This window comes from Strix aluco, chromosome 11 (assembly GCF_031877795.1).
Source record: "Strix aluco isolate bStrAlu1 chromosome 11, bStrAlu1.hap1, whole genome shotgun sequence".
Classification (NCBI taxonomy): domain Eukaryota; kingdom Metazoa; phylum Chordata; class Aves; order Strigiformes; family Strigidae; genus Strix; species Strix aluco.
In genome coordinates, this window is record NC_133941.1 from 15,687,054 (window position 1) to 15,712,631 (window position 25,578).

General features: G+C 35.8%; 1 protein-coding gene across 1 annotated transcript in view; it reads right to left on the reverse strand.

Annotated features, from left to right (window-relative positions):
• The window catches only part of CACNA2D3 (calcium voltage-gated channel auxiliary subunit alpha2delta 3), a 468,241-nt gene that overhangs the window by 94,927 nt on the left and 347,736 nt on the right, over positions 1–25,578 (reverse strand). Inside the window, exons 15-18 of the mRNA XM_074836249.1 lie at positions 23,272–23,343; positions 22,398–22,478; positions 18,184–18,258; positions 5,059–5,142 (exon numbers count right to left, since the gene is read on the reverse strand). Of these exons, the coding sequence (XP_074692350.1) occupies positions 5,059–5,142; positions 18,184–18,258; positions 22,398–22,478; positions 23,272–23,343 (312 nt within the window). The remainder of the gene's footprint in view (positions 1–5,058; positions 5,143–18,183; positions 18,259–22,397; positions 22,479–23,271; positions 23,344–25,578) is intronic.

Here is a 25,578-nt window from a genome sequence, read left to right on the forward strand (position 1 = left end):
AAAGAAGAGCGAAAAAAATAACCATCAACTGTCTCCCAGGTCTATAAGCCAAAATGACCTGCAGTGTCCCTGACAATGAATGCACGCTACCCTGATACAGCTGGTCTGAGAGCAGGGTCTCTGGGCTGAAACTGAAGAATGACAAGACATGGTTTTTCAGCAATCCTCAGCCTCAGTGTCTTGAATTTGCTTTTTTAACAGTTCATGACTTTAGAGAAGAAATAAGAAAGTTACTGTTTAGCAGGTACACCATCCATATATGGAAGTAATTTATCTGAATGCTCTTAGATTTACAAATGGAAGAAACAGCTTCTTTTCCTTATATTTTTAATTAATGGCACAGATGCAAAAAGTGTAAGGAGGTTGCTTCAGGATATCTTCAATTACAAAGTGAAATTGCTATACTTGTGGGATTTTTTGTGGTAAGAAGCACCTATAAATCTTTCGCAGCTGTAATTTTCATTACAATAGGAAAATTTCACTATCACTAATCAATTCACACTCTCTCTTTAGGGATGTTCAAAATGCAGAATAATATTACAAAATGAGCATTTTTATGTCTTTTCTATTGCTCATCTATCTGAACACAATTTTGGACATCTTGCTGAATAAATATCTCCTGTTCTCTAGTACCTCATGCCAGATTGGGCAATTTAGTCAGATTTTAATGAAACATTGTGAAGATAGTCATATCAATGCACTCTGTAGGCTTTTTGAGTTAGTGTGCAGTGAAAAGAGAAGGACCAAACTTGCCAGTGAAATATCTGGTTTTATTCTCATGAACAAGTTGAGCATGGCTGACCTATCAAAAACTACAAACTTTGCAGCTCTTTAAATTTAATTCTAGGGCATCTAGATTTGAATTAACAGTCTTACTCTTCTGTCAGTGAGTGTAAAAGAATAATTTTTAGCTGGAGGCATGTATAAAATAAAGCATATATTTTACTGTAGATTTTTTTTTAACAATACATAATAGGCAATTCTGGAAATAGTTTCCCATTTTAAGTTTTGTGGTTTTGGACTTGGAGAGCTGGTCCTAATTAACCATCTACTTTCTAACATTTACAGAACAGTTCCATTTATCTTTAACATGGTTTTCATTTTTTTCCTATTGGTGCCTGCAGTTGTCTAAGACCCATTCCTCCCACAAGCCTCAGGCAAGTCATAGATTTACTAAAAGGGCCTCCAAACTCTCAGTAGTGTTTAAGATCAAGTCTGCATGTGGGATTTAGAGTTTTACTTTTCTTTTTTTTTTTTTTTGTTTGCGGTGATTACATTTCTTGGCTTTGTAATCTGGTTTCTCGGCTCTTCTGCATTTTCATCTCCCTCCTCAAATGCATAAAATAAGTACTGCCTCAGTTGGCTTCAAGCCCCAAAACATTCATTCATGGTCTTTTTTATTTGGAAAAAAATATTTCATTCAGCTAGAAATTATAATAAAAGAATTTTAAGAAGTGAGCTAATGAGAAAAAGGTTTCTGTCCAAATTGAAACTTCTTGTCTTTGGGACTGCATATTCCCAAACTTTGCTGGAACACTCTGTTAGTTTAATAAGCTGATGCTAAGATTTCTATTTCTAATAAAATGCAGTAACAGCAAGATAGGAGGTACGGTTAATGGGGAAAATGAACCGATTAATATATATTTACACCAAATCTATTTCATGGTGAAAAAAATTCTAACCTTAATTCTGCCACCTTTTCCTTATTGGATGACTAGAGAAAACCTATTACTTCACCTCTTCAGGGTAATATGCATTATTACTCCTTCAAGTAAATATCTCCCAATCAATTGCTAACAACTCAGCTTCACTGCTATAGCATGAGATCATTCTGTGTTCTTGGAAAACTATGTAACCATTAAACTAATGTGGTAAAAAGTAAGAAAATGTCTTAATCAACTTCCACATAAGTGTTTCAATGGGAGAAAAAAATATACTAGTAGCAGTCTATGTTATTAAAAGCAGCTATATGAATACATTAATTCTTTCCCTCTACAGTTGAATAAACAATGCTTTACTACCCAAGCTTGGAAAAAATCAAGAACATCAATTCCAAGGCCTTGGGTGAAGCAGAGCTACATGTAGCTCTCAAGTCAGTAAGTTACTTCACAAAGTTTTAAGGCTCCTACAGAATATTTACCATTTTCACTCAAAATTAACAATATTAAGGAATTGCCTATTACAAAAGATCAACAAAAATAACACACATTTTGGACACTCATTTAGATCCTCACATCAGAAAAGCTGCATAAAGAGATGGATTTCATTACAATAATCTACAGAACTTCCTTCAAATTCCATTCTCATTCTAGCTCTAATGCTAATAATGACTCTGCCTGTAGCTCCAATATTACTTTATTTCATATCTTCTCCTTTATTTTTCTATTAGTATTTCTGATCATCAGCCCCTGTGAAGGTAACATGATATAAATGACTTACATATTTCACACAAACAGAAAAAACTTGTAATGATATACCAGGCTTACTTTTAAAAATAGCTGTAAAAATATTACTTGTTTGACATTGCATTTTTTCCTATTTAGATATTTGTATGAAGGTCTCCACTTGTGTGTGGCATTGATGAAGTATTAGGACAACATTTGGAATGTTAATACAACTGCTGTTTTTTCAGATAACACTTGGTCAATAATCATCAAACAGTAGATGTGTAGGCTGTTTTACAAAGCCTATCTGTTGGGGGGATTATTTATCAAAGAATGCCTCCTTATTCAGGTATGCACTGGTGAATTACTAGCACTGATAGATGGAGATCATTCAAGGAAGTCACTACAACACACCTCTATTGTACATGAGTGAAAATTGTGTTTATTGCTGCTCCAAAGCTACAACAAAATATGTAGAGGTTCTTCTATTATGTATTAAATATTTATCAAAATTAATTTCACTTACAATTTATCTATTTTTTTACTCTTACATCTTGGGCAGTGGACCTGGACCTTTTCTAAAAATGTAATGCTCAGTTTAGTCTATTTGTAATATAGATTAACTTCTTTTCTCCTTCAAACGATGAAACTACTGGAAAGGCTGCTTGTTTCTATGTTACAATTAAAAAATATTTTTTAACAAACTTTTTTTTTAAGTGAAAGATTCAGATAAAATGTATGTATGTATCTTTCATCAAAATTTGAATAAAAATTTTGCAGCCTACAGATAGAAAAAACATGATTTTTGCTAGAAATTTTCAGAAAAAGTGACAGAACTTAGGGGTCTCAAACAAAGGAGATACTTAGAAAAGAGCGGAATCTGGACTTTCTGCTTTCATGTGTGTGCAGATAGAATCTCAATTATAAATAAAATTTAATTTTCAATGTCATAGAAATAGCTTAATGTTACATTAACTGAACCACTGAATCTCTACTAAGATATATTTAAAAATGAGAGATTAGAACAGTAAAAATTAAGCAGGGAAAGTACTGGAAGAAATAAAAAGAAAACAAAACAAAACAAAGAGAAATAATAAGAAAAAAAGTCATGAAGGTTTAAAACCAGTATTTAACTACAGCAATAACATTTGAAAGGAAAGAGGAAATTTTAAAAGGTCATTTGCAGAGGAACTGGTTGAGTAATATGTGATCAAAGATAAGAGAAAAGGCAAGGTATAAAGTATGAAGTCAATGCGATTGCCAAGATTGCAGAAGGCTGCTACAGTGTATGAAAATCTAATGAGGAAGCCTTAAATAGTATATGCATAGAAAACTGCACAAAGCTATACAAGAAACATTAAAAAATTGAGCGTGCACGCCAACACAAAACTTTAAATAAGGAAGTAAGATCGCCTCCTAGGAGAGGATGAGGACGATCTATCACCTGATGAAACACACCCTGCTTAAAATATAAATTAACTGTTTCACTATTCACAAAGGGGGTGGAGAGAGGGATGAATGCAAGATATATATTTTGTAAGGCAGAAAGAAAATACAGACTTATGTCAGAACAGGGATCAAGAAATTAGTACATCTGAAGACTGACAAGACTCCAGGGGCAGTTGTACGTGATCCATCCCAGATTTCGTAAGGACATGACAAAGTAAATATTGGAACCTTCAGTGGATATATTCAAAACTTCTCTGGAAAAGTAGAGGTTTGAGGGACTTCAGAGAATCTAACACAGTACTGATATTTGAGAAGGGATTGAGGAGACATCTATGAAAAACACAGACATGCAGTCGTGACTTTGGCAGTAGGGAACTTATGGGAAAAACTAAATTACAGGACAGAAAGGGGAACACCTGGAAAGTTACGATTTAATTAAGGACAGTCAGCATGGATTCACACAAAACGAATCATGTCTAACAAATCAGATTTATTGAGGAAGTAACAGAAAGACCAGACAAAGGTTAAGCCATGGACATAAGGAAAGCTTTTGATACAGTACTGCAGAAAAGGCTAAGCCTGCAAGGTAAGAACGAATAAGACAAAGAGTGAACTACAGAATAGATGCAGCACTGAAAAATGAGTTTAACGGAAAGGACTGTGTGCATAACAGCTGATAGACATAGAACGCATGCTTCTGCAGCTACCCGTATGGCTGGAATTAGGAGTTTGGAGTGAATCTGTGCTCTGAACAGAGGTCAAAGAATTCAATTTTGTTTATTCGTCTGATGTTTTTTGATTTTGTACATTAAGGAAAACAGTTCTCATTACTTCCATTAAGGAAAGAGGGATCTCACGGAGAGAGGTTAAACCCATTCCTTCATTTCTGAGTTTCAGCAGTTGTCTGGGCCAGCCCTAAAGAGATTTTCTATTCCCTTCTCTAGCACTGTATTTGCTATCCAGCAAAAATACACGATATGATGTGTGGGAGAATGCAAGGGTGATGAGTTTTACCAAAGATACAGAGTCTGTGTTTGTGGTATATGCATATGTAAGGAAGAATCAATACAAAACAGTTATAAAATTTTGAATGAAGTAAAAGAGCCTATTGTCCTTCCCTTCCTGGGAGCAGTCAGGTGGCCTCTCTAATGACTACTTAAACAGTTTCCAGGTACAGTAATGGGATGCAATGTCTTCTGACAGGGTTTTCAAACACATCACTTACCACATCATCTCTGTCTTCCCACTCGACCTCAGAAAGATCCACACTACTGTAGTTGGGCTTTCTTCGTTTCTTCCCCTCTTCATACTGGCATAAAAAAGGTGAAATATTTAGCACATCCTGTTTTACTTCCACAAAGACTTTGTATCGGAAGATTTTAAAAATTTGCTGGATGCGTGCTGACTGTATGCAATACACATAAAAGTAGGTAGCTTAATTCATACAAAGTGTACCACACTGCTGCATAAATGTTGTCTGTGAACTAAAAACCTACATTATTTGCATCATCTCTTGCCATGATACAAAGCTTTTCTTGATGGACACCCTGGGAAGTCAAACTCAGCAGTTGTACCTTCTTCTCCCCATATGGAAAATACATGAAACCTTGATCTTGTAGTTTATGTTAAATGACTCAAACCAGCTCTCTCAGCTGTACAGGAAGATATATTTGCTATAATCTTATCAACAAAATGTTTACTCATTTCTCTTTAAACAAGATAAGATGCAAGTCTTGGGAAGTATGGTGTTAACATTTGCAGATACTACATTTTATCTACAACTTCATGGGGGGAAAAGTAATACACTAATAATGATAATTTACAGTTTTTTATCACTAGTCACTGTTACACTGTAAATCGCACATTTTAAATAAACATTCTAGTGACAAATTGATTTGACACCAAGGTGTTTATAACATAGGAAATTCTGCCCTCTGCTGAACATTCAAAATCAAGAGACCCTACCAGTGTAAGAACAAAAACCTTGCTCAGTGGAAGAACAAAAAAGTATTTAGGAAGACCTGTGAACAGAGAACCTCACTGATTAAGAAAAATTATAAGAACAACAGAAAAAAAATTTGGGAGAGGATCAGCATAATGTGAAATCTGGTCTTCTATCTTTTACATTGCATAGAAGTGGGAGGAAAAACCACAAGTGTTTCAATGAAGTATGACAGGAGACATTGGAATACTGTGAAAAATCCTCAAATTGCTTCTGTGACTCACCAACAACAGCATCAGAGAAGGATAGAAAATGTACCTGTAAAGCAGTATATATAGTTGACTCTCCTCCCTCAGGGCAGGACCAACTATACCATAAACCAAACCTGTCAGTGCTTGAGACAGCAAATTCATCACTGGGGCCAGTGGTGCAGGAACCTTCAATCACATTCTGCAGATTACAGAGAGACTAGAGGCCAAAGAAAAAACTTGCTCTCAGAGCATTAAGAAGGTTATTCCCTTCCTGACTTTTTCCTCTCTAAATTACAAGACTCTCATGTGAATCCCACAGCTGCTTTTGTAGACCACAATATTTTAAAATAGGCATGACAAAAATCTTCCTGAAGAACAGCAAACTTTAAGAAATATTAATTATTGGATCATAATCACAAAGAGATTTTGAGATATTGGTAGCACAGGCTTCACTGAGCCTCAATTTTTGCTCATAACAACTTGGATACTCCAATTATTTATACAGATGATTCTTTTGGGAAACTATGTGGGATAAAATCATGAATCAATTCTTATTCTTCTTTTGAATAACAAAAAACCCAAGCAACTCTGTTGGTGTAACTCTTAGACTACATTCTGAGAATTCATGCAAATGCAACTGAAGACTACTTTCACGTGCTTTTCTTGCCCCTCTGCTAGAAGCAACCATTCTTGTAACAACAAGGTTATCTACTTCGAGGCTAATGCTATTCAACAGACGGGTAGAGAGATGTAAAGAATTTCTGCTTTCAGCACATGCTTATACACTAGACTGTGAATTCAAGCAGCTCAATGCTATGATTAATTCTTGCTATGTGATTGCTCTGATAGCCAAGGAGATAACTCTACCCAAATACTGAAGTACAAAATTTGCAGCCAATATAGTTAAATCTCACAAGAATAAAATATGAGTGGATAACATCCAGTTCATTAGTAGGGCTTGATTTTTGTACCTGTGTTTTGCAAGCCTTTCAATATTATCTTCAATCTTTACAAGGAGTAACTATGTCTACTTTGTGTGGCTGCACCAACTAACCAAGCAAATCTTTGATCTGATTTAGTCATTCTAGTATAGAAATGGTTATAGTCAAACTCTGAAATACTGAGAGCTGAAAAGTGTTATGCAGAAGTTAGCTGGGATCATTTGAGTAGAGCAAACAGCTCCTGCCTTGGTTCCAATGTTTAATTACATCCTTACTCGCAGATGTTGAAGAGCTTCTGGGCTATACTGCATTCTCAGACACATGTGCAAATCCTTACTTATGACAATAGTTGATTTTGTGTGTCTGACAGCAGAAGTGGACTTCAAACATAAGGCAAACTATTTGCATCATATTGATTATGGGGTTTGTATTTATTTTAACCATATAGATTCCACACCTTGCACTCAAAGAGCAAAACAAAATCCAGAAGGAATTGAATGAAAAGATGGATAAAGCTTTCAAAGTTCTGCAGCAAAGCTAGAATTAGAAGCATTCATGTCTTAAAAATTCTGATAAGCCGAAACAAAGCCAAAACCTCAATGCTCAAGCAAGGGTTAGGCTCTGTAAGAACTCAAAGGAACTGAAAGTGAAGTTCTTAAACACATTTAGGACAGGAACTAATGAAGTATTGAGATGTCTAACCCCTCATTCATCTCTCACACTTTAGGGGCTACTGTTTAATTGCCTACACAGGAATTCAGTAAATAAAGAGTAGATTTATGTTACAGTTCAGGAAAGGATGGCAGAGAAAACAAAACACTTCTAGCAAGGAGAGGATACCAAAATACAGCAATTATTTGTGCATCTGGGTAACTTTGCTTACAAATCTAGTCTTCATTAAGGTATTACCTTATTTTCATCAGTAAATTTACACATCTTTATGTAACTAGGGCCTAAAACATAAATGCAAGTAGGTCAAATATAAAATACTTCATAACACTACTGTTCAATTGGCCATTCTTCTCTAGCTTCTTTCTAGTTTTATTGCTTACCTAATTTCTTAGTAAAAGTTATTCATGGACATAGAAGCAATTCCCCAGGTTTTAAAAATGGCATTCATCTATATAATTTTCTCTGGTAGCAAACCTAATCTAACTTTTTATCTCAGAGACTCCTGGGTGAAGTATAAAATACTGATTGAAGGCTGAAGCCAAACCCATCTGCGAGATTACTATAAAGCATTGAAACAAATTATTAAAGGACCCACTGGGAAAGACAGAAACTAGGAGCTTTACCAGATTAATCTGATTTAAGTGTGTGAGGAAAAGAGCTAGATTTAAACTGTGTGCTGTTAATCTGCTTTGGCCAGTATAAAATGTACGGTGATATTATATAGTAGTTAACCCATGGGGGGAAAAAAAAAAACTGATAATTTTTAAATATCTGGACTGAAACACAAGAATCTTTTAGTCTGCTCAAAACTACAATAGCTCCAACATATTTCTGTTTGTGGAAAGAACACAGGAAATGATTTTGTTTGGTAATCAGAATGAGCTTTATCTTACTCAGTATCTTTTATTTGAGGCTTGGCCAAACTCTTATAGCACTGGATGATTCAAACAACATGTGATGAGTACTGTTTAAAGACTGAATCACATTTTTTCACCACCCCATATACAACCATTTACATGTGCCATTATTAAACTCTTTGCTTTGATATTTTATTTATTTAAATTTTTTTTTTAACACAAGCAGTCCCAGACCATCTGCGTTGAATACGACCTGCCACGTGTTTATAAAGCCAGAGTGTAGCAATCTGATCACGGAGGGAGCAAGCTACATCTTAACAGCTGCAAGCCTTGGGTCTAAGGTGATTGGAATTTCTCAGACGTGCTCCATCTGGATAATGGGGAGGTAGGAGAGAGTAAGTTGCTGTGATAGCAGCCTTGGAAGCATCAATAGATTTTAGCAAACTTGCTTAGCCACACTCGTGGAATTATCTGTGAGAAAATATTATAGCAAGAAAGTATCTACTAAACAACCAAAAGCTAGAGAGGTAAAATAATTTCAAGGGAAAGCTCTTTCTTGCCAAACTAATCTCCTATGTACAAAAGTAAGGAAAACTCCTCCAATTTTAAAGCATAGTATTAATTTTCATATTTTTGGATTAGTACTTCAAAATTAGGATAATATATTACTCTAAACAGGATTTGAGAATGATCCCAATTTGTTTGTTTAGAGGAGACAAACCTGAACATATGGAAATACGTTTTGCTGAGCTTGAATTCTACATAATTAAATACACAATATAATTGCATGAATAACTGTAACTTACATTAAGCCATTCTGTAAAGGTATTCTTGTCTACAAAGTTCGATAGGAAAGGTTGAATGAACAAATATCAGAGGAAAAGTATCATTAACTAAAATTACAGACTTTTCCATACAGTTTTAAATAAACAGACAGAGACTGAATACACTGTCATTATTGCAGTTCCCTTCTCTAAGATTCTGGAGGCTAATGCTACCACTTATTTATTGCTTAGTGTAGATCTGATTGACATAATGCAAAGACAAAGACCACAGCTGTTTGAATGGGAACTGCATTGAGCCTGACTTTACATGGTCAATGCAATGGTTGATACCGAGACCTTTACCAGCTACCCACCTTAGCATAAATTGCTACTGAGTCACACCATTCATTATTGAGGGGACTGCAAGGGGAAAGCTCAGTTTACACCAACTTTAGAAGCAGAATCATCTGGTTCTTTCACCAGTCCTTCAAGTGTGTCTTCTTTGCTCTTTGCACAGAATAAGGCAGGAGTAACTGCTGCTTCCTTTCCTGGCTGCAAAGGGGGGTATGTCCCCGAGTGAGGCACTTCTGCAAAAAGAGCCATGCCACTCTGCTATGTAAACGTGCACAGAAAGGAAGGGTAGGGAGGCACTTCCTTCCTACTTTTCAGCAAAGATTTTAATAATTCCAAATTACTTTAAATATGGATTAAGTCCTTCAACATTAGTCCATTAATAAAATAATACTTCTGTCATAAAATGCTTAGCGTTTAAATACTATGAGACAAAGACAAAGTAATGGAAAATACAGTTGGAAAGTTATGAGAAGACAGGGGAAGAGATCACTTCAGTAAACTGATTTATACTCTGATATTTAAAAAAAATAAAATAAAAAACCCCAACCAAAACCCAAGACACCCCAGTAGTGAAAAATTCCCTTCACTGCTTCACCTGTGTATGTAACACCATCTGCAGCAACTAAGCTTTCATTCACTATGTGCTACATAGGTCCAAAACATTCTTCCTGGGGATACACGTGAAGCAGCAGCCTATCTCAATATAAATCACTACAGCTTGACTTTTAAGTTCTATATTTGATTTGGATATTATTTCTTGCTCACAAGATCCTGATTTGTCTTTTGTGACATTTTTATTTCATGATTTGCATCTAGTATGCGGCCTTAAATGATCTTTTATTGATCTACCCTTAATCTTGAATTTGTAGAACACACAGGTGTCCAGTTAAAACCAAAGTTGCCTTCTATACAAAGCTGCTTCTCTTTAATATTTAAAAATGTAATATCTTGATTTTCTTAGGAAAATAGGAAGAACAACTTCCTTTTCCAAAGAGAGATTTTCATGACAAGCCTATTATTTAAAATGTTAATCCAGAAGTTCCTAGATTATGGTTGGCAGTAAAAAACGGTTATTTTGGACTGATTTTTCATGCCAGATGGCAGTGAAAAACTGCCACACTATAAACATTTGCAGAAATACTGCAGAGAAAAGCTAACAGGAGCCATGTCATTTGCTAGGGAAAAGAGAATAATGCAATTCTAAGTTTCCAGGCAGAGAAAAAGTAGGAATAATTAGATGTACCACGTACACAGAGGAACCCTCTAGCACAGTAACAGAAGAAAATAATTCTCATGCCACACGTTAAATTATTCTGTCTACTTACACTCATAATATGTTTGCATTACAAATGGTGCAGTAATGTTTAAATTCATGAAACAAACCCTGGAAATATACAGGGTGAGGCAAAAGCAAATACAAAAACCAATTTCAATCACACACCTACAGACTGGACGAAGAGTATTTCGGCTAAGCTCACATTTTCAGGTGGATTTCAGTTGGTTAGCAATGCGACATGTATGTGATTTACTCCACTGAAAAAAACAACCCCTCCATTTAGGATTTTATTTGCATTCTCAGGACCTTATCATTTGGGATTATGTAAAACTGGCAGCTGCTTATAATTATTTGGAGTTTGAGTAGAAATAATTAAAAACATCTGCCTTTATCTTAATACTACCAGACTTAAACCCATGAGCTCAGTTATACCTAACTTCAAAGCTGAAAGCAAAGAATAAAAGCTTCACATATTGCTAACAAATTTTCAGTGATTCATTTATATGTACAACCAGTTATTCAACAGCCTTCAAACCTTTAATTATCTTTTAAATATATGTAATTTTGCACTTCTAATTAGATAGCAATTTAATGCTCTCACAGGGATTCAGATGGGCTGTCTTTTTTGAAATGTAAACTCCAATAGGAATAATCATTGGCATTCAAGTGATTGAATTCTTCAGTTATTTAAATGAACGTGAGGCATTTACACTGTTCAAATCATTTAAATATTCTGCTGTCAGCTACAGCTGTAGAGTTTTATGGAGTCGCTGAATAAAGCAAGGGTAAGTGTAGGTTATCTTACGTTCCAGGCGGGACTCCCCAGAGAGAAATGAGATTTGCTGCTTATGAAAGGCTAACACTGCTTAAGTGGGGCATTAATGTTTCCCCCGAGACTTGGATTTCTCTGTTTTTCTATATTAGGAGAAACAAATTTTCCCAGAATTTACAGCTACAAAAGACTTAATACCGATCTAGCAATCTTTAAATACTCCAGGTCCTCTAGCTTAATACGTTCTATCATGACAGTCAACATTCTAAGTTTAAAATGGTAGCTTACTCAGGCAGCTAAACCACCAATATATTGAGGTGAGGGTATTGCACTATATACATGGGCTTTGGTTTCTATGTATAACTTTTCCTGTTAAGACTGATCAAACTAAAGATGTGCATAATTTTAAAGAAAGCAATGTATCAATTGAATTGGTTTACTGATAAAAAGAATATTCACATACAGCCATTCAAAAAAATCACTATTACTAGCCTTCCAGAACTCATACCAAGAGTATGAATATATGCCTTCAACTTCTCAGAGAGAAAAAGGATTTTGATTTAAACTCACAAATAATACAAAGTCCTTAGTCATCATGGATGTTATTAGATTAATTCATGAACCATAACACATTCTTAATCTTACATTTACCAAAAAAAAAGTAGAATCTGAATAAAAGATGCAATAATATTCCATAACTTATGCATTTGTCTTTAAATGCATATTTTCTTTAATTAAGGAACTTGAGCCTCTTGTTCAGGAACTTCAAGTATTCTACCCTAAATGAACCTAATAATCACTGAACACAAAATCCCTTTTTTACTCCCTGAACAAAAACACAAATTTTGTTGCCAACTACGAATCAAAAAAGCCACAGACTTCACAAAATCTACTAGCAATCTTGCTATTATTCACTGAAAACCACACAAACATTAGGACTGAGAGGCAACAGTAAAAACCCCTAACACCAGATAAAATTCACAAAGGTGTCAATCTGTGATTATGGTAGACATTGATCTTTCAGTGGCATTCTTTAATTTCTCCGTAATCCCACTACACTTTCCTAAAAAAGCAGATTTCCTCTGGCACCAACATTTAACGGACTACGCAGTGGCAGTTACAGCCACGAGCAATCAGCCACAATTAATATGGTGGTTGTTTTTAAGTGTATGCAAAAAATATTTATCACTTGTTTATTACTCTTCCTTTACATTCAGTAAACTCATTTCTTTGGCAAATTGTAACATCATCATGACATATTTTGCATTTTAAAATTTAATGGAGTAACACCTAGCACACTGCAAGTGCTAACAGGATACCGAAAAGCAAGCAATTAAATCTGACATAACTCTTGCTAAGAAAAACTTTGTCCTCATGTACACGTTTCAAGTATGTGTAAGGAGCCTCCGAAACCAAGTTATTGCCTTGAAAATCTCAAAATTCACTTTTGAACTTCCAAACGATTCATTTTTGTCTAAGCAATAAGATGTGGTTTTAAACTAAATATAAAATTCAAAATTAAATCATATGATTTAAAATACTCTCTCGCGAAAAATAAAATACTACTCTGTGAAAATATAGACTTTTAATCAAAATGCAGCATATAGGAGCATTTTGATACAGAAATATTTTTTTAAAATTGCACTATCAACACCATCAGCTATAGTTTCTTGAGTTACCACTGGAATATTTTTTTAGGAGATGCGTCCTAAAAAGGGCATAATGCGTAGAAACATTTGAAATTTACTCGCTATGTAATTTAAAAAAAAAAAAAAAAAAAAAGGCTTCGAAATGCAGCAGAAAGATGTCAAAGGCGTTGTTTTCATTTAAATTCCAGCTGAGGCAAGTTTCCGGATTCTAACAGGGGGGTTCGCGCTGCGGCCTCCCCCCCTCCTCCGCCCGGCTCCGCGTGCCCGCGCGCCGCAGCCGACCCCGCCCGGCGGTGCTGGGGCGCCACCGCATGGCGCCTCCCGCGCAGCGCAGCCGCGGCGCCGCCCGCCCGCGCCCCCCCCGCGCCCCCGGCCCGGCCCGCGGGAGCCTCCGGGGACGCCGCCTGCCCCGGGCCCCGCCCGAAGGGACAGCCGGTCAGCGCGGGGAGAAAGGGATGGCTCAGCCCAAGGTGGATCGGCAAGAAAAGGGCAACAAAAGGAAGGGAGATAAAATCAGTTTCTGTGTGTGTGAAACGTACCGGTAAGTTACACTCAATCATGTAACCGGCAAGGCCTCACATGCAATCTCTCTTTATTCTCCTGAAAAAATTTCCAAGGGATTCCTTATTGCTTGATTATCACGATTTATTAAGTTGTTTGTCAAGACTCATCACTCTAGTAACGTGCCCTTTGGGGAAGAATGTAACCACAAGTTCTTTCCAGTCCCTCAATGGCAACAGTCACCCATGAAAACTTCCAGCCAGCACGGAGTTGGAAGTCTGGGCGCTACTTCAGCAGCTGTCCTAAACCTCTACAAGTACCTTCTAAGTATCTAGAAAATACTTTCCTCTTTCTCCTCCAATTACTCCCACCAGCTGTCCATGCACACGCAACCAGTCATCCTAACTGAAAGCCAAGTTTATTCCAAAAAAAAGCAGAAGGAACAAGAGAGGAAATCTCCAAGAAAAACATTTTTAAACATAAACCCAATAGGATAATCAGCACAAAAATGTAGCTAGCTTAATGATTAAATATACTGGTCAGCATAAGATAAAAATCTGGTGCAACAGGAAGCACTCTTCCTCAGCGACTGTTTGCTATCCTGCCTGTCTGCTCAGCGTCCCGTAAGACAACTCCTTAAAAAGCAGCATGTCAGCTTCAGAACTAACAGATATGGCCGCTGGGGTTAGTAACTCAGAAGTCTGGTAATATTCTAGCGTTACATCACCACAGGAAAATATAATAGCAATATAAACCAATGTGGATCAGCACAGTAATTGATGTAACTCTGAATGTAAACTCTAACCCACCCAAATAATTTTAGATAATATCTTTGGTGAACTATCTAATTCCAGTCCTACGTGCCTATTTTCACATACTTACTGTCACAAATTTCATGGAATGTTTGCCACTACTTACAATGGTATCAGGATTCGGCCTGCAATATTAATCTAAGGGCCCAAGCCAGCAATCACTTCACTCTCAAAAACTCCACTGAAATCAACAGAAGACTCCCATTACGCAGTACTGACAGAACCCAGAGGTAAAAATTACTCTTCCAAAAAAATGAAATGAACAGACCATGAATATATCACAGTGAGTTCCCTGTGGTTGACAGCTTATGGGCTACTGCCCAACATTTTGATTTTAAAAAGAGAGACTGTTGTATAAGGTAATGAAATAAGTGCCTTCAAGATGTACACTGGGGTGAGGGATAGTAACAGAAAACCATCTTTTGCCTCATTAAACCATGCCACCGTAACAGAAACAGGGAAAGAGGGTAACACCCTTTGTCAGTCTAACTTAAAGCTATCCACTGTTCGTGGATTTCATGACCTTCTGTTTATTAAAATATTTATTCTGTAATGAACAAATACTAATATTTTTGAAGGAAGTGATTTGCCAGAAGAAAAAGGGACAGTACAGCAAATATGTGTGTTGTCAAACTCTTGCAATGTAGATAGGGAACTTTCAAAGATGTATTCCTGTGGCTTGCAAATATAAGTTGTCTGGTGTACCTGTGATACCTGAAGATTTCAAAAGCATTTTTAGGAATCAAGACCAAGTCATGATTTTAGTATTATGAAAGTTGGGGAATGCTATGAAAAACAATGCATTTATATCCAATTTGGAAGAAGATATTAAAAAAAACCTGGATTTTAATACATACAGAGATAAGAAAAAATATTCTGAAGGTAGTGTCCAATCATGAACTAAAAACAATCCCCTATCACATTTTCCATTGCAACAGCTACATATTTTGAAGACAACTTCTCCCCACACTGGCATTTCCCACCAAAAAAAAAAAAAAAAAAAAGTTTAACATAAAAATTTACATTAAAGCACAACATTTATGTCATCATTTTAACCCCAGGGGTGAATTAATATTCTAATATAAATTTTCAAATAGCAAATTGTAGGAAAAGATACAGAATGCTATGACAGTCAAATTTTAGATCTAGTCAGTGTGCTTGTAACTTTGGCTCCTTTAAACAATTTTTAGGTTATGTCTATGGTGCAGCTGGATGTGAGGTAAAAGGAAAGTTACACAAATAGTCAGCTGACATCGATGAGTTAGCTGAGGTAACAAGGCAGTGAAGATGCAGAGACCTGAAGGTGCAGGTGCTCTAAGAAGGTTTTGTACAGCCCCTGTTGCTGCCTCTTCTCTGCTATGGTTACCAAATAAAGCTCGGTGGGCAATCTCAGTCAGAAAAGGGAAGAACATGGAAAAATGGATAAATAAGAGGTCAGAAAAATACAGAGAACATGACAACAAAATGCCAAAATGCAGAAAAGAGTAGAAACACATTACGCAAGACTGAAAGTATTGGTTGTTTATTGTGATGAGAAGATTCAATGAGAACAATCACAAATTATTACACGAAATGGAAACAAAGAAAATAGATCAGGAGCTTCTGCTTTCCATGTTCATAATATAAGAAGTACTTCTAATGCAATTTTGAAATCTAATTCAAAATAAAAACTGTGCATAAAATGGTTACAATATGAAAAATCACTACTATGAGAAGTCAAGCAGACTGACGAAAAGGTGTACGTTAGTATGGATATCAGAAGTATCCACTCTAATAAGTCTTAATGTTAAAATGTCATAATCAAATGTTTATGAGCAGTATCTGAAACTCTTAAAAGTTATACTGACTGCTGCGAGATTTTCCACATACTCTTACTCAATTCCTGCATCTTCTTCAGGAACAATCTCATGTTGGACACTGCTGGAAATGAGATTCTGGGCTATATGGGTCTAGGTGTGGTGAATCAATCTCAAAAATCCTACACTTACATACTTGTCAAGTATGTAATATCTTGTGGAGACAAAACAGATTTTGAGTGAGGGGTGAAATGCTTAGGGATCAGTTTAGAGTCTTCTATCTTCCTTAAGAGTAAACTGCTTCTACCAAGGGTGGAAGTTTTTCACTCCCTCATGATAATATATTTGGGTAGCAGAGGTTGTAATTCCCATAAAACAGGAAGATACACATTCATAATGGGAAATCAGCTGTGGGGAGTGTCAAGTAAAAAAAGCACGGTCACTGGAGCATGTTAATTTAACTGCCTGGGGTCTGAGCTGTCTATACCTGGATCCATAGCTTTAGTTACTCACCACTGGAATGGTGAAAAAGCCAGTGGGATAATTTGCAAGAGCCATTTCTGAGAATTGCATTACTTATTGGTCAGTAATTTGCCAAATTCTCTACAGGTGTTGTTTTCCTTTCCACAGTTGTGAAAAATTGTACCTTCCAGAATCATGGGTGATATTCTTAGAAGAAAAATGGCAATTAAACCATTTATTTTAAAATTCCTTTCAAGATACTATAATGTCTGCTTTGCCATTAGATTGCATGTCCAGTTTACTGTGAAGTTACTGATAAAATGTTTTTCCATTCACCCATGGAAGACCCCGCTGAACTTTTCATAAGCTCTACTCCAGTTAAAAAATAAATGAGGAAACAATAAGTGCAAGTACAAATGTTAACTGTGTAATTCGTAATTACCAATCTTAGAAAGACAAATTCTTTTGCTGAATAAAAACATCAGATATGCTAATGACTTCATAAATCATGCTTTTCAATAATTTTATTTTTATATTAAATTATCCATCCAATTAATAGTTCTGCTTTCTACTAAAATATTGTTGAAATCAGACATTACTTGAAGTGCCTGCATGAGAAATACATATGGCATCCATGTGTATATAGCAGTGGAATTATTAATACCCATGCTTTGCTAAGAGTTGATAGTGATGGAACACTTGCAAGTGCTGTTCCTAAACAATGATGCAATCAAGAATGTACCAGTTCTCTAGGGTGTTAAGTTGATAAACATTTGTGAAACAGGCACTTCTATTTTTCTTACTGTGATTAATGCAAACAAGATGATAAGGGAAACTAAAGGTAAAATTTGCTGCTATTTCTCTTTTAGTACAAAAATCCCTTGTGCCCCTATTTTGCTTAAGAATATGCTTTATTGAAATTTCTGCACATATATTAAATTAGCTTTAACACTTTAACATGACAAATAGGGGTTATTACATAGCAATAGAGCATTCCAGCATTCCATTTCAACATAAAATGAACATAATTATAGCAATTTTTGGCTTTGCCGTTTTGCAGTAATGGAGGCCTGCATCTTTTACAGAAACAACTTGTATATTTATTTTTTCTTGATTTTTTTCATGCTAACCTTTGTTTCCAGAGGTAAATTTACCAAGAATTATAATGTGTTTTAATGCGATATAAAGTAACTGATCTGTTGCATTTAATTTTTGAATTCATATTACATTATTCACACTAAAAGAAAAACAAATGCAACATATATAGCTAAATAAAATAGATCAGTAAATAGTATTCTTACCAAAGGCCTAAGTTCTGGATGAGTCAAAATATATCCGTTGTTTGTAATTGCAAAAGCATATCCATGAATACCTAACTGTAAGAGTAAATGAGAAAGAAATACTAATTAGCATGGTGTCCAGTAAATTCTTTAACAAAAAATCAGATAAGAATTTAGTTATCCAGGGCTTAAAGCTGGCATTCATAACCCTTGTCCACATAGTATTTCATTATAACATACGCAAAGCTCCGGTCCTTGACATTTTGTGAAAATGAGAACCTGTCATTGTGATGAATACAGCATAAAGCACAATTTTAAAATGTCACACACACTTTGCTATCTAGGGCACTTATTTCTATGTGCTTTAGAGTGAATTAGATATACACATATATATGAGACACCATGGCATGTGGCATACCCCACAGCATGTGCCAAAGCAAAGGGATACTGGAATTTAGTAAATTCACATATTCCCAGGAGTGACTAGGTTTAGCTTACTTCACTTGTTCAAGAGATGTTGTAAAAGAATCATTTAAATCAATGGTACTGAACAAGCAGTGGTCTGTCATATGTGATATTTACATCTTCCAGTTTTAAAGACGTTTTACCTCTCCGTTTTCAAGTTCATCTGGAGCCACAGAAGGCGGCATATTTCTACTAAAGAAAATCCTGAAAGTTTACATATTTGTACCAAATGGAACTATGGGAGATCATTTGAGAGCAATAAAATGATTTATGGGGCCTAATGGTATATGTAATCAAATTTGGCACTATACTTATTTAAATAACAATACTACTCTTTTAACAATATGCCTATTACACAGTTGATAGCACTCACTGAATGCTCTAAATGTACCTTCAAATCATTCATGTGGTCATTCAAACATCCCTTCTTAGCATAAATTTGATGCTAATGTAGAACTTTCTGCAGCTTCAGTATGTAACTTTTACCATGCAAAGAGTACTTCTCACTCTCTCACTCATTTCTTTTCAATTCTGAAGTAACATACTACAACATCCCATATAACTTTATTTAAGTATCTCAATGCACTGAGGTATTAAAAAAGAAACAAACAAACGAAACCCAAAACTCCAGAACCATCTTGCTTTGGTATTTACATTTCTCACTACCAACAACCTCTTTATTTTACTTTAGTACATTCTTAAATGCTTTGCTGAAGTGGGTCCTTAGGAATTTGTCTGGCATAAAGCAATAGGAGCAAGGCTGACAAGTCAGAATCATTTCTAAGAGGCAAGTCGGACAGCAACACTGCTGGCTTCTGTAATTTTCTGGAAATATAAACCAGAGTATGATATTATGGCAAGGTCATAGAGATGACATACCAGGTAGATTTTACCATCTCTCTGTGAATGATTGTTTATGGTCAACTGTATCTGCCATATAGAAGATTGTTTCATAAATTAGTGGTTTTCCTAAAGCAATAAACTTCAGTGAAAGTAATAGAAGGTGATATGTTCTTGGCATCTCTTCATAAAGGAGGGATAACCTAAATAATAACAGTGGACATATTTTACCTATTATAGTATGACAAGTGAACTAGCTGTTGGCTGTCAGATCTCAAGTATAATTGTCTGTGTTGATAACTGCAGAATGACATCCAAGCAATGGAAGTCAGGTAAGGAAACAAATGTGGGTGTTATACTTCACTGGAAAAAAATATTTGCCTATTTGAAGCATACCCAGACTCCAAATGTAGTATTTTATTGTGTTGTGCAATATATGAAACTGCACACTCTCTGCACTTGAAATGCTTTGGTTTGAGAGATACTACCACTTACAGAAGTATTGCCATCTTAAACCTTGAACTTCGTCTTTAAATGACAGATTCAGAAACAAAAAAACTTTCTCTAGCTGCTGTGAAATGCCACATGAAAGGTAAGTATTACTAAATCCAACCCTACCTTATTCAGGAGAAACTGCCACTGACATCTGGGGACGTTTAGTCTAGATAATGACTACTGAAAATAGCTTATTGTTATTATTCATCTTCATCAGCATAAAATCCACCTCATCCAAGCTGAGAGAATTTCAGGTCAGCAGAATTCTATTTCCAATCAATCATTTTATATCCCTGTGTGAATTTTATTTCACATGCGGCCTCTACAGGAATGGGTCCCAGGGGTGATTATGCTCTTGCAATTGCATGGCCTTTTTACTGTTCAGAGATGTTTATAGTATGTGAGACTGGAAGTTATAACTCAAGTGATTCCACTAACCTAACTGTATTGCATGATATCGGTGCCTCATGTAATAATCCTCTCTTGCATTACATCCTGCAATATAAAATGTACTTTCAAATAAAATGTCTAATATTCAGAAAGAGGACTGTATATTACTTCCATAGAAAACTAGGTCTTAAAAAGTATAAAATCATATGACAAACCCAGAAATTTTAATTTTCCTGCCTAGCTTCACCTTTACTGAATAACTCTAACTCTGCTGCAATAACTGTTATTCAGGCCCCATGCTCTCTCTAGGTTCTTGCATTCAGATTATGTCCAAATCTTACAGATGATTTCTGAATAACATCGCTGTGATGTGGCCTTTTCTATCCAGCCATGCACAGCCAGGCTTTCATTTCTGCCATTACAACATTTTCTTCCTTCTCATAACAAATGAAACTTGCTCTACCCATAGCTCCTTAGAAGGCTACTCCAAAGATTGTTTTCATTGCTCCAAATTTTGCAAAGGAACAAATTTTGCTCCTTTCTCCTCTACCTGCTACTGATTCTGTATTTCTTCACACAGAAAAGTGTAAGTTGCAGTTAACTAGCTTTGGTGACTAGTGTGCTGAGACTGTTCTCTGTTATTTATCCTAACCAGTAATGTCTCTGTTCAGTATGTTCTGATATCAGTGTGTAGTCATCTGCTGCCTCTTCTGCAAACTTTTTTCCCGCTGGAACAGCCTTTCTGTTCTGTGTTTGATATAGCATCTAGCCTAGTGGGATCCAGGTGCCAGGAATTACTCCAATACACTTTATCAACATTATTGCCAGTATTTTATGCATTATTTTTATCAAATTCTCATTTAATTTAAACTTTCCAGTTACTGCATATTGATCTACAAAATCATTTGGTAATTGCTAATGTATTCAAATTAGAATTAAAATCAATAGGAGGATTTTTTTCCCCCCTAAAATTATCTACAAAAACATGTAGGAATATTCAATAGCACTCACAAGTCAACTTATTACTCCACCTTCTCAGAAATCGGTAAATGAGAGCATGGCAGCCAATTAAGAGGAAAGTATAACATAAAATTTATGCTCAGTACAGGTATGTGTCAAAATGTAGCTATTCCAAGAGCTGGCCTCTTTAGTAAAGACTGTCTACAGTATTGTGTTATGTGCTTATTTGTCTTACAAAAATTTCCACTAGGAATTAACTGGAAAACATTAATTTCATTTTCACCTGTGAATAAAACAGCACTATAGTAAAGCATTAGTATATAGCAAAGTATTAGTGAAATACTAATGTATTGCATCAAATTTAATGAAAAGTAATTACATCTTTGCTTTTGCCTGAAGCCTACTTTTACTGACTCACAAAAGTTTCACAATAGATGAAGTGCATCAGATTTTGAAAACTTTTATGATAATTATTTTTTAAGAATTTTATAGTAGAGTTGTCTCTGACTTTGGAAAACTAAGTAGAGGGAAACATCTAGCAAACACTGGGTAGGAAAGAAGGAACTGCTAGTCTGGTTAGGCAAGAACTTGTTCAGATTCCTGAAACGTGCCACTTGCTTTAATTCAAGGAGACCACTAATCTGGGACATGGAATTGGGACAAAAAGTGCTACACACAGGCAGGAAGCCTAAAGCCATGTTAAGGATAGATTTGTGTACAGTTTTCATACAAAGGTATGCAAATTTTCAGCATGAATTTCTGGTTATTTTGTGTGGTATTCTGGCTATATTGTGTAGTTGAATCATTTCACTGATTTTATTACCAATTTTACTATATTACCTTCTAGAACACACTGTGATCTGCAAAAATGTGAAGATCAAGCCATTAATTTTGGTATTAAAAACTGCACTTGATCTAAGGACCAATGACATTTAGCCATCAGACACTACAAAGTTAAATTCCTGAGGAAAATGAGTGAAATAATGGAGCTACATCAGTATAAACAATATTAACATGCTAAATAATTATGTTACATTATAGATATTATACTGAGTATAAAGGACATATTATCATTTCTGTATTACCTTGTATTTTGGAATTGTTTTTAAAAGCTCTTTAACTGGAACATCTGTGCCAACTACTCCCAGAAGAATCCCTTTAGATCTCTGAAACGAACAATAAAAGATGCACTCAGAACCACAATAACAATGAACATTCTCACTGCTCATTTCACATTGCAGTTACTCTGCAGAAGTGAATAGATAACAGACAAATTATTTAAAAAGTGGGGAAAGCAGACACTGGTACAACTCATCTGATCAAACAGTCATTTAATCAATAATATTGCTCCTTTCTACTGTATCTGCAAATTTACATAGAAAAGACATGAAAACTTGTGATAGCTATTGAGTCCCTGAACAGAAAACTTCCTCATGCTAAATAGTTTTTTAATTAAAAACGACTGTTAAAAACACGTTACTCCCTTCTTTCCCAATTTCACCTGCCACTTGATAAACAAAAGAGAAAGATTAAGCATTAAGGGGAAAGTACATGTAATTTTCCTTAATAAATTGTTAAATCAGTAAAGATAAACTATATACATAATATACATATGAATAATTAAATTCTAAGTCTATGAAATAGAAGCATATCAGTGCAAAGAAGAAAAGGGTATAGGTTATTTCCTGTAAAAATGTAATATAGAAGTAAGAAAACCCTAAAGCCTAGGGTCATCTGAGATTTTCTAGATATAGGGTTTCATTATTTTGCTGTGGTTTCTACAGTATAGTTATTTGGGATTATTTGTCCACATTTTTATGCTAATAATGGGAATCTAACTGCAGACAAAAGAAGATACAAAAAACTTTTTAGAGTAGGCTAAAATCTTAGTAGGTCCCTGAAAGCAACTTCACTGCAGTCATCCCATTATCACATGACAGATATAGTCTGAGTACTTACAGTCTCATTTTGCTTACTGAATACTGGCATGGCAACAGTTGTCATCAACACCAATCCCTGATCATCAGCAAGCTATATTTGAAAAAGAAATGTAATCTCTAAGAACTAAGGAACAATTATAGACATGTGATTGCATTTTTCAATTACATTCTCTTCATTTTAAATGGAGAGGCAATTTGTCTAAATGACGCTTATGTAGTTAGATTTGCAGTCAGTGCAGCCCAGCCCAGCCCCGGCCCCTTCTCAACTATACCAGCTCTGCCCACCCCACCATCTGCACTGGCAGGAAGGATGCCTCATCTTCACTCCTATTGCAGTCTCCCATGAGAGATAAGAAGGGGCTGAAATGTGGATTGTGGAAGCAGCATGTGCAGTAGCAAAGCAGCTGGAGCTCTGTTCTACAACTTGCGCAGTGTCAGCTCTGCCAACATTGCCTCGGGCTGTTTTCTCCCAGCAAGGAACAAGAGGTCATGAGTTGCATGCACTTTGTTGTGGTCCAGACTGAGATCTCATCAGCTAACACAGCAGCAGAAAGGATGACAGCCAGTTAGGATCCCAGGAGCATCTCTGCTCCATCCGGTTTCAGTTTGCTGGACAAAGAGGTGGCATGAAGCATTAGCTGATTGTGCACATCAGGTTTCAACATATTTCATCAATTTAGAGAGAAAACAGATCTCCTGACCTTGGTTCCATTCAAGAGAAACACATAGAATGCTTATCATTGACCACAGGAGAGTGACATTGCTCAGACTATCTTCTCTTCACGCCCTCTGGCCAGACTACATCTTTGCCATGAGCCAAAGGCTAACTGTGATGCTCAAGACAAGCACCGCTCTGTGTGCCTGTAGATCTTCACCAGCTACATATGAAAGAACTCTAGCAGAAAGTTGAGAGTTACTGTTAAACTCTTTCTGCCCCTATAATTTGGAAAGATGTTTAAAGTTGAAGAGGCTTATCCAGCATTTAAAAGCATGACATACCCAGTTATAATCAGAAGTGGAAATGTTGTAGAACACAATTAAATCTGCTTTGTTGCATCTGTGTTTAGCCAAATGGACAAGGCAATAGAGATGATCTTCCTGAGAAATACTGTAAGTGACAGGCATGCCCAAATGCAACTCTGATATTCTCCTACTACCCTTACATCAGTATCACATTTTCTGTACTGAGGCAGTATTTCTTATATAATTTTTTAAGAATTGCTGCAATTTTATTTTTCTGTTAACAAAACCTTTGTTATTAATGAAGCAGCAACTATCAACTCCCCCGATTTTCAGAACAGAAGTCATATATTATGACCAAGATATTTTATGACACGTGTTTCACATTAACAAATCAGACAAATAAAATCTAAAACATTACATGTCTTGCAGCTCCCAGTCTGCTTCAGGAGGGTTTCAGTTTCCCAAACAAGTATATTTCCTGAAGCATGACACTATCTCATGGTGAGGAGGAATGTTTGCAGACATCAGACAGGAACACAAATGGGGTTTAGGATCAAGAAGATTTACATCTGATAAGGAATCAATAGGGACATGAGGTGGAACCAACTTATGATCCTGTTTGCTTTTTTTTGTTTTGTTTTGTTTTCCTTTAAAATAAGAAGAGATATTTCCAGCCCTGATATAATCTTTTATCTATTAAGCAGTGGTAAATTATTAAACAAAGCAAAAAAAAAAATCAACAAAAATCCCCAAACCGATAACTCAGTAAAACACTGGGAGTTCAGAGGTTGCCCTTGAAAGTCAAATGCAGCTGAACTAATGTAAAAATTTACTCTCCTTGGCCAGAGTAGTACAGTCAAGCACGCTGACATGATTTGTATGGAGAGGAGCCTTCTGTGGTATGACAGTCAATAGTCCCAAACACACGTACACCAGGAAGTGTAAAAGCATTCTGCTGATTATGGGGTGACATCTTGGAGCATTTAGAGATTTTATATGATTGCCCAGGGTTGTTAATTTCTGACATTATATATTTGTCAAGTATCAGTACGGTATTATTTAACAAGTCCACTCACTACCAAGAGATTACTAGAAACAATGTATTGGATAGGATGCCAGCCAAGGGACTGTCAGTAAAGTTTTAGGGTGTTTGAAATTCTTTAAATGGAGAAAAAAAACAGTCTGGAGTTCTTGGGAAATTCTGAGAGAACAGGTCATTAACTCTCAAAACTAACTATGGAAGCATGCAGAGAATGATTGCCCTGTAGTTATGATATCTACAAGCACCACCAAGGATTGGCCACTGCAATCATTTCTATAGAACTGCAATCTTATAGTCCAGCCTGTTTATATTTTTGTTTGT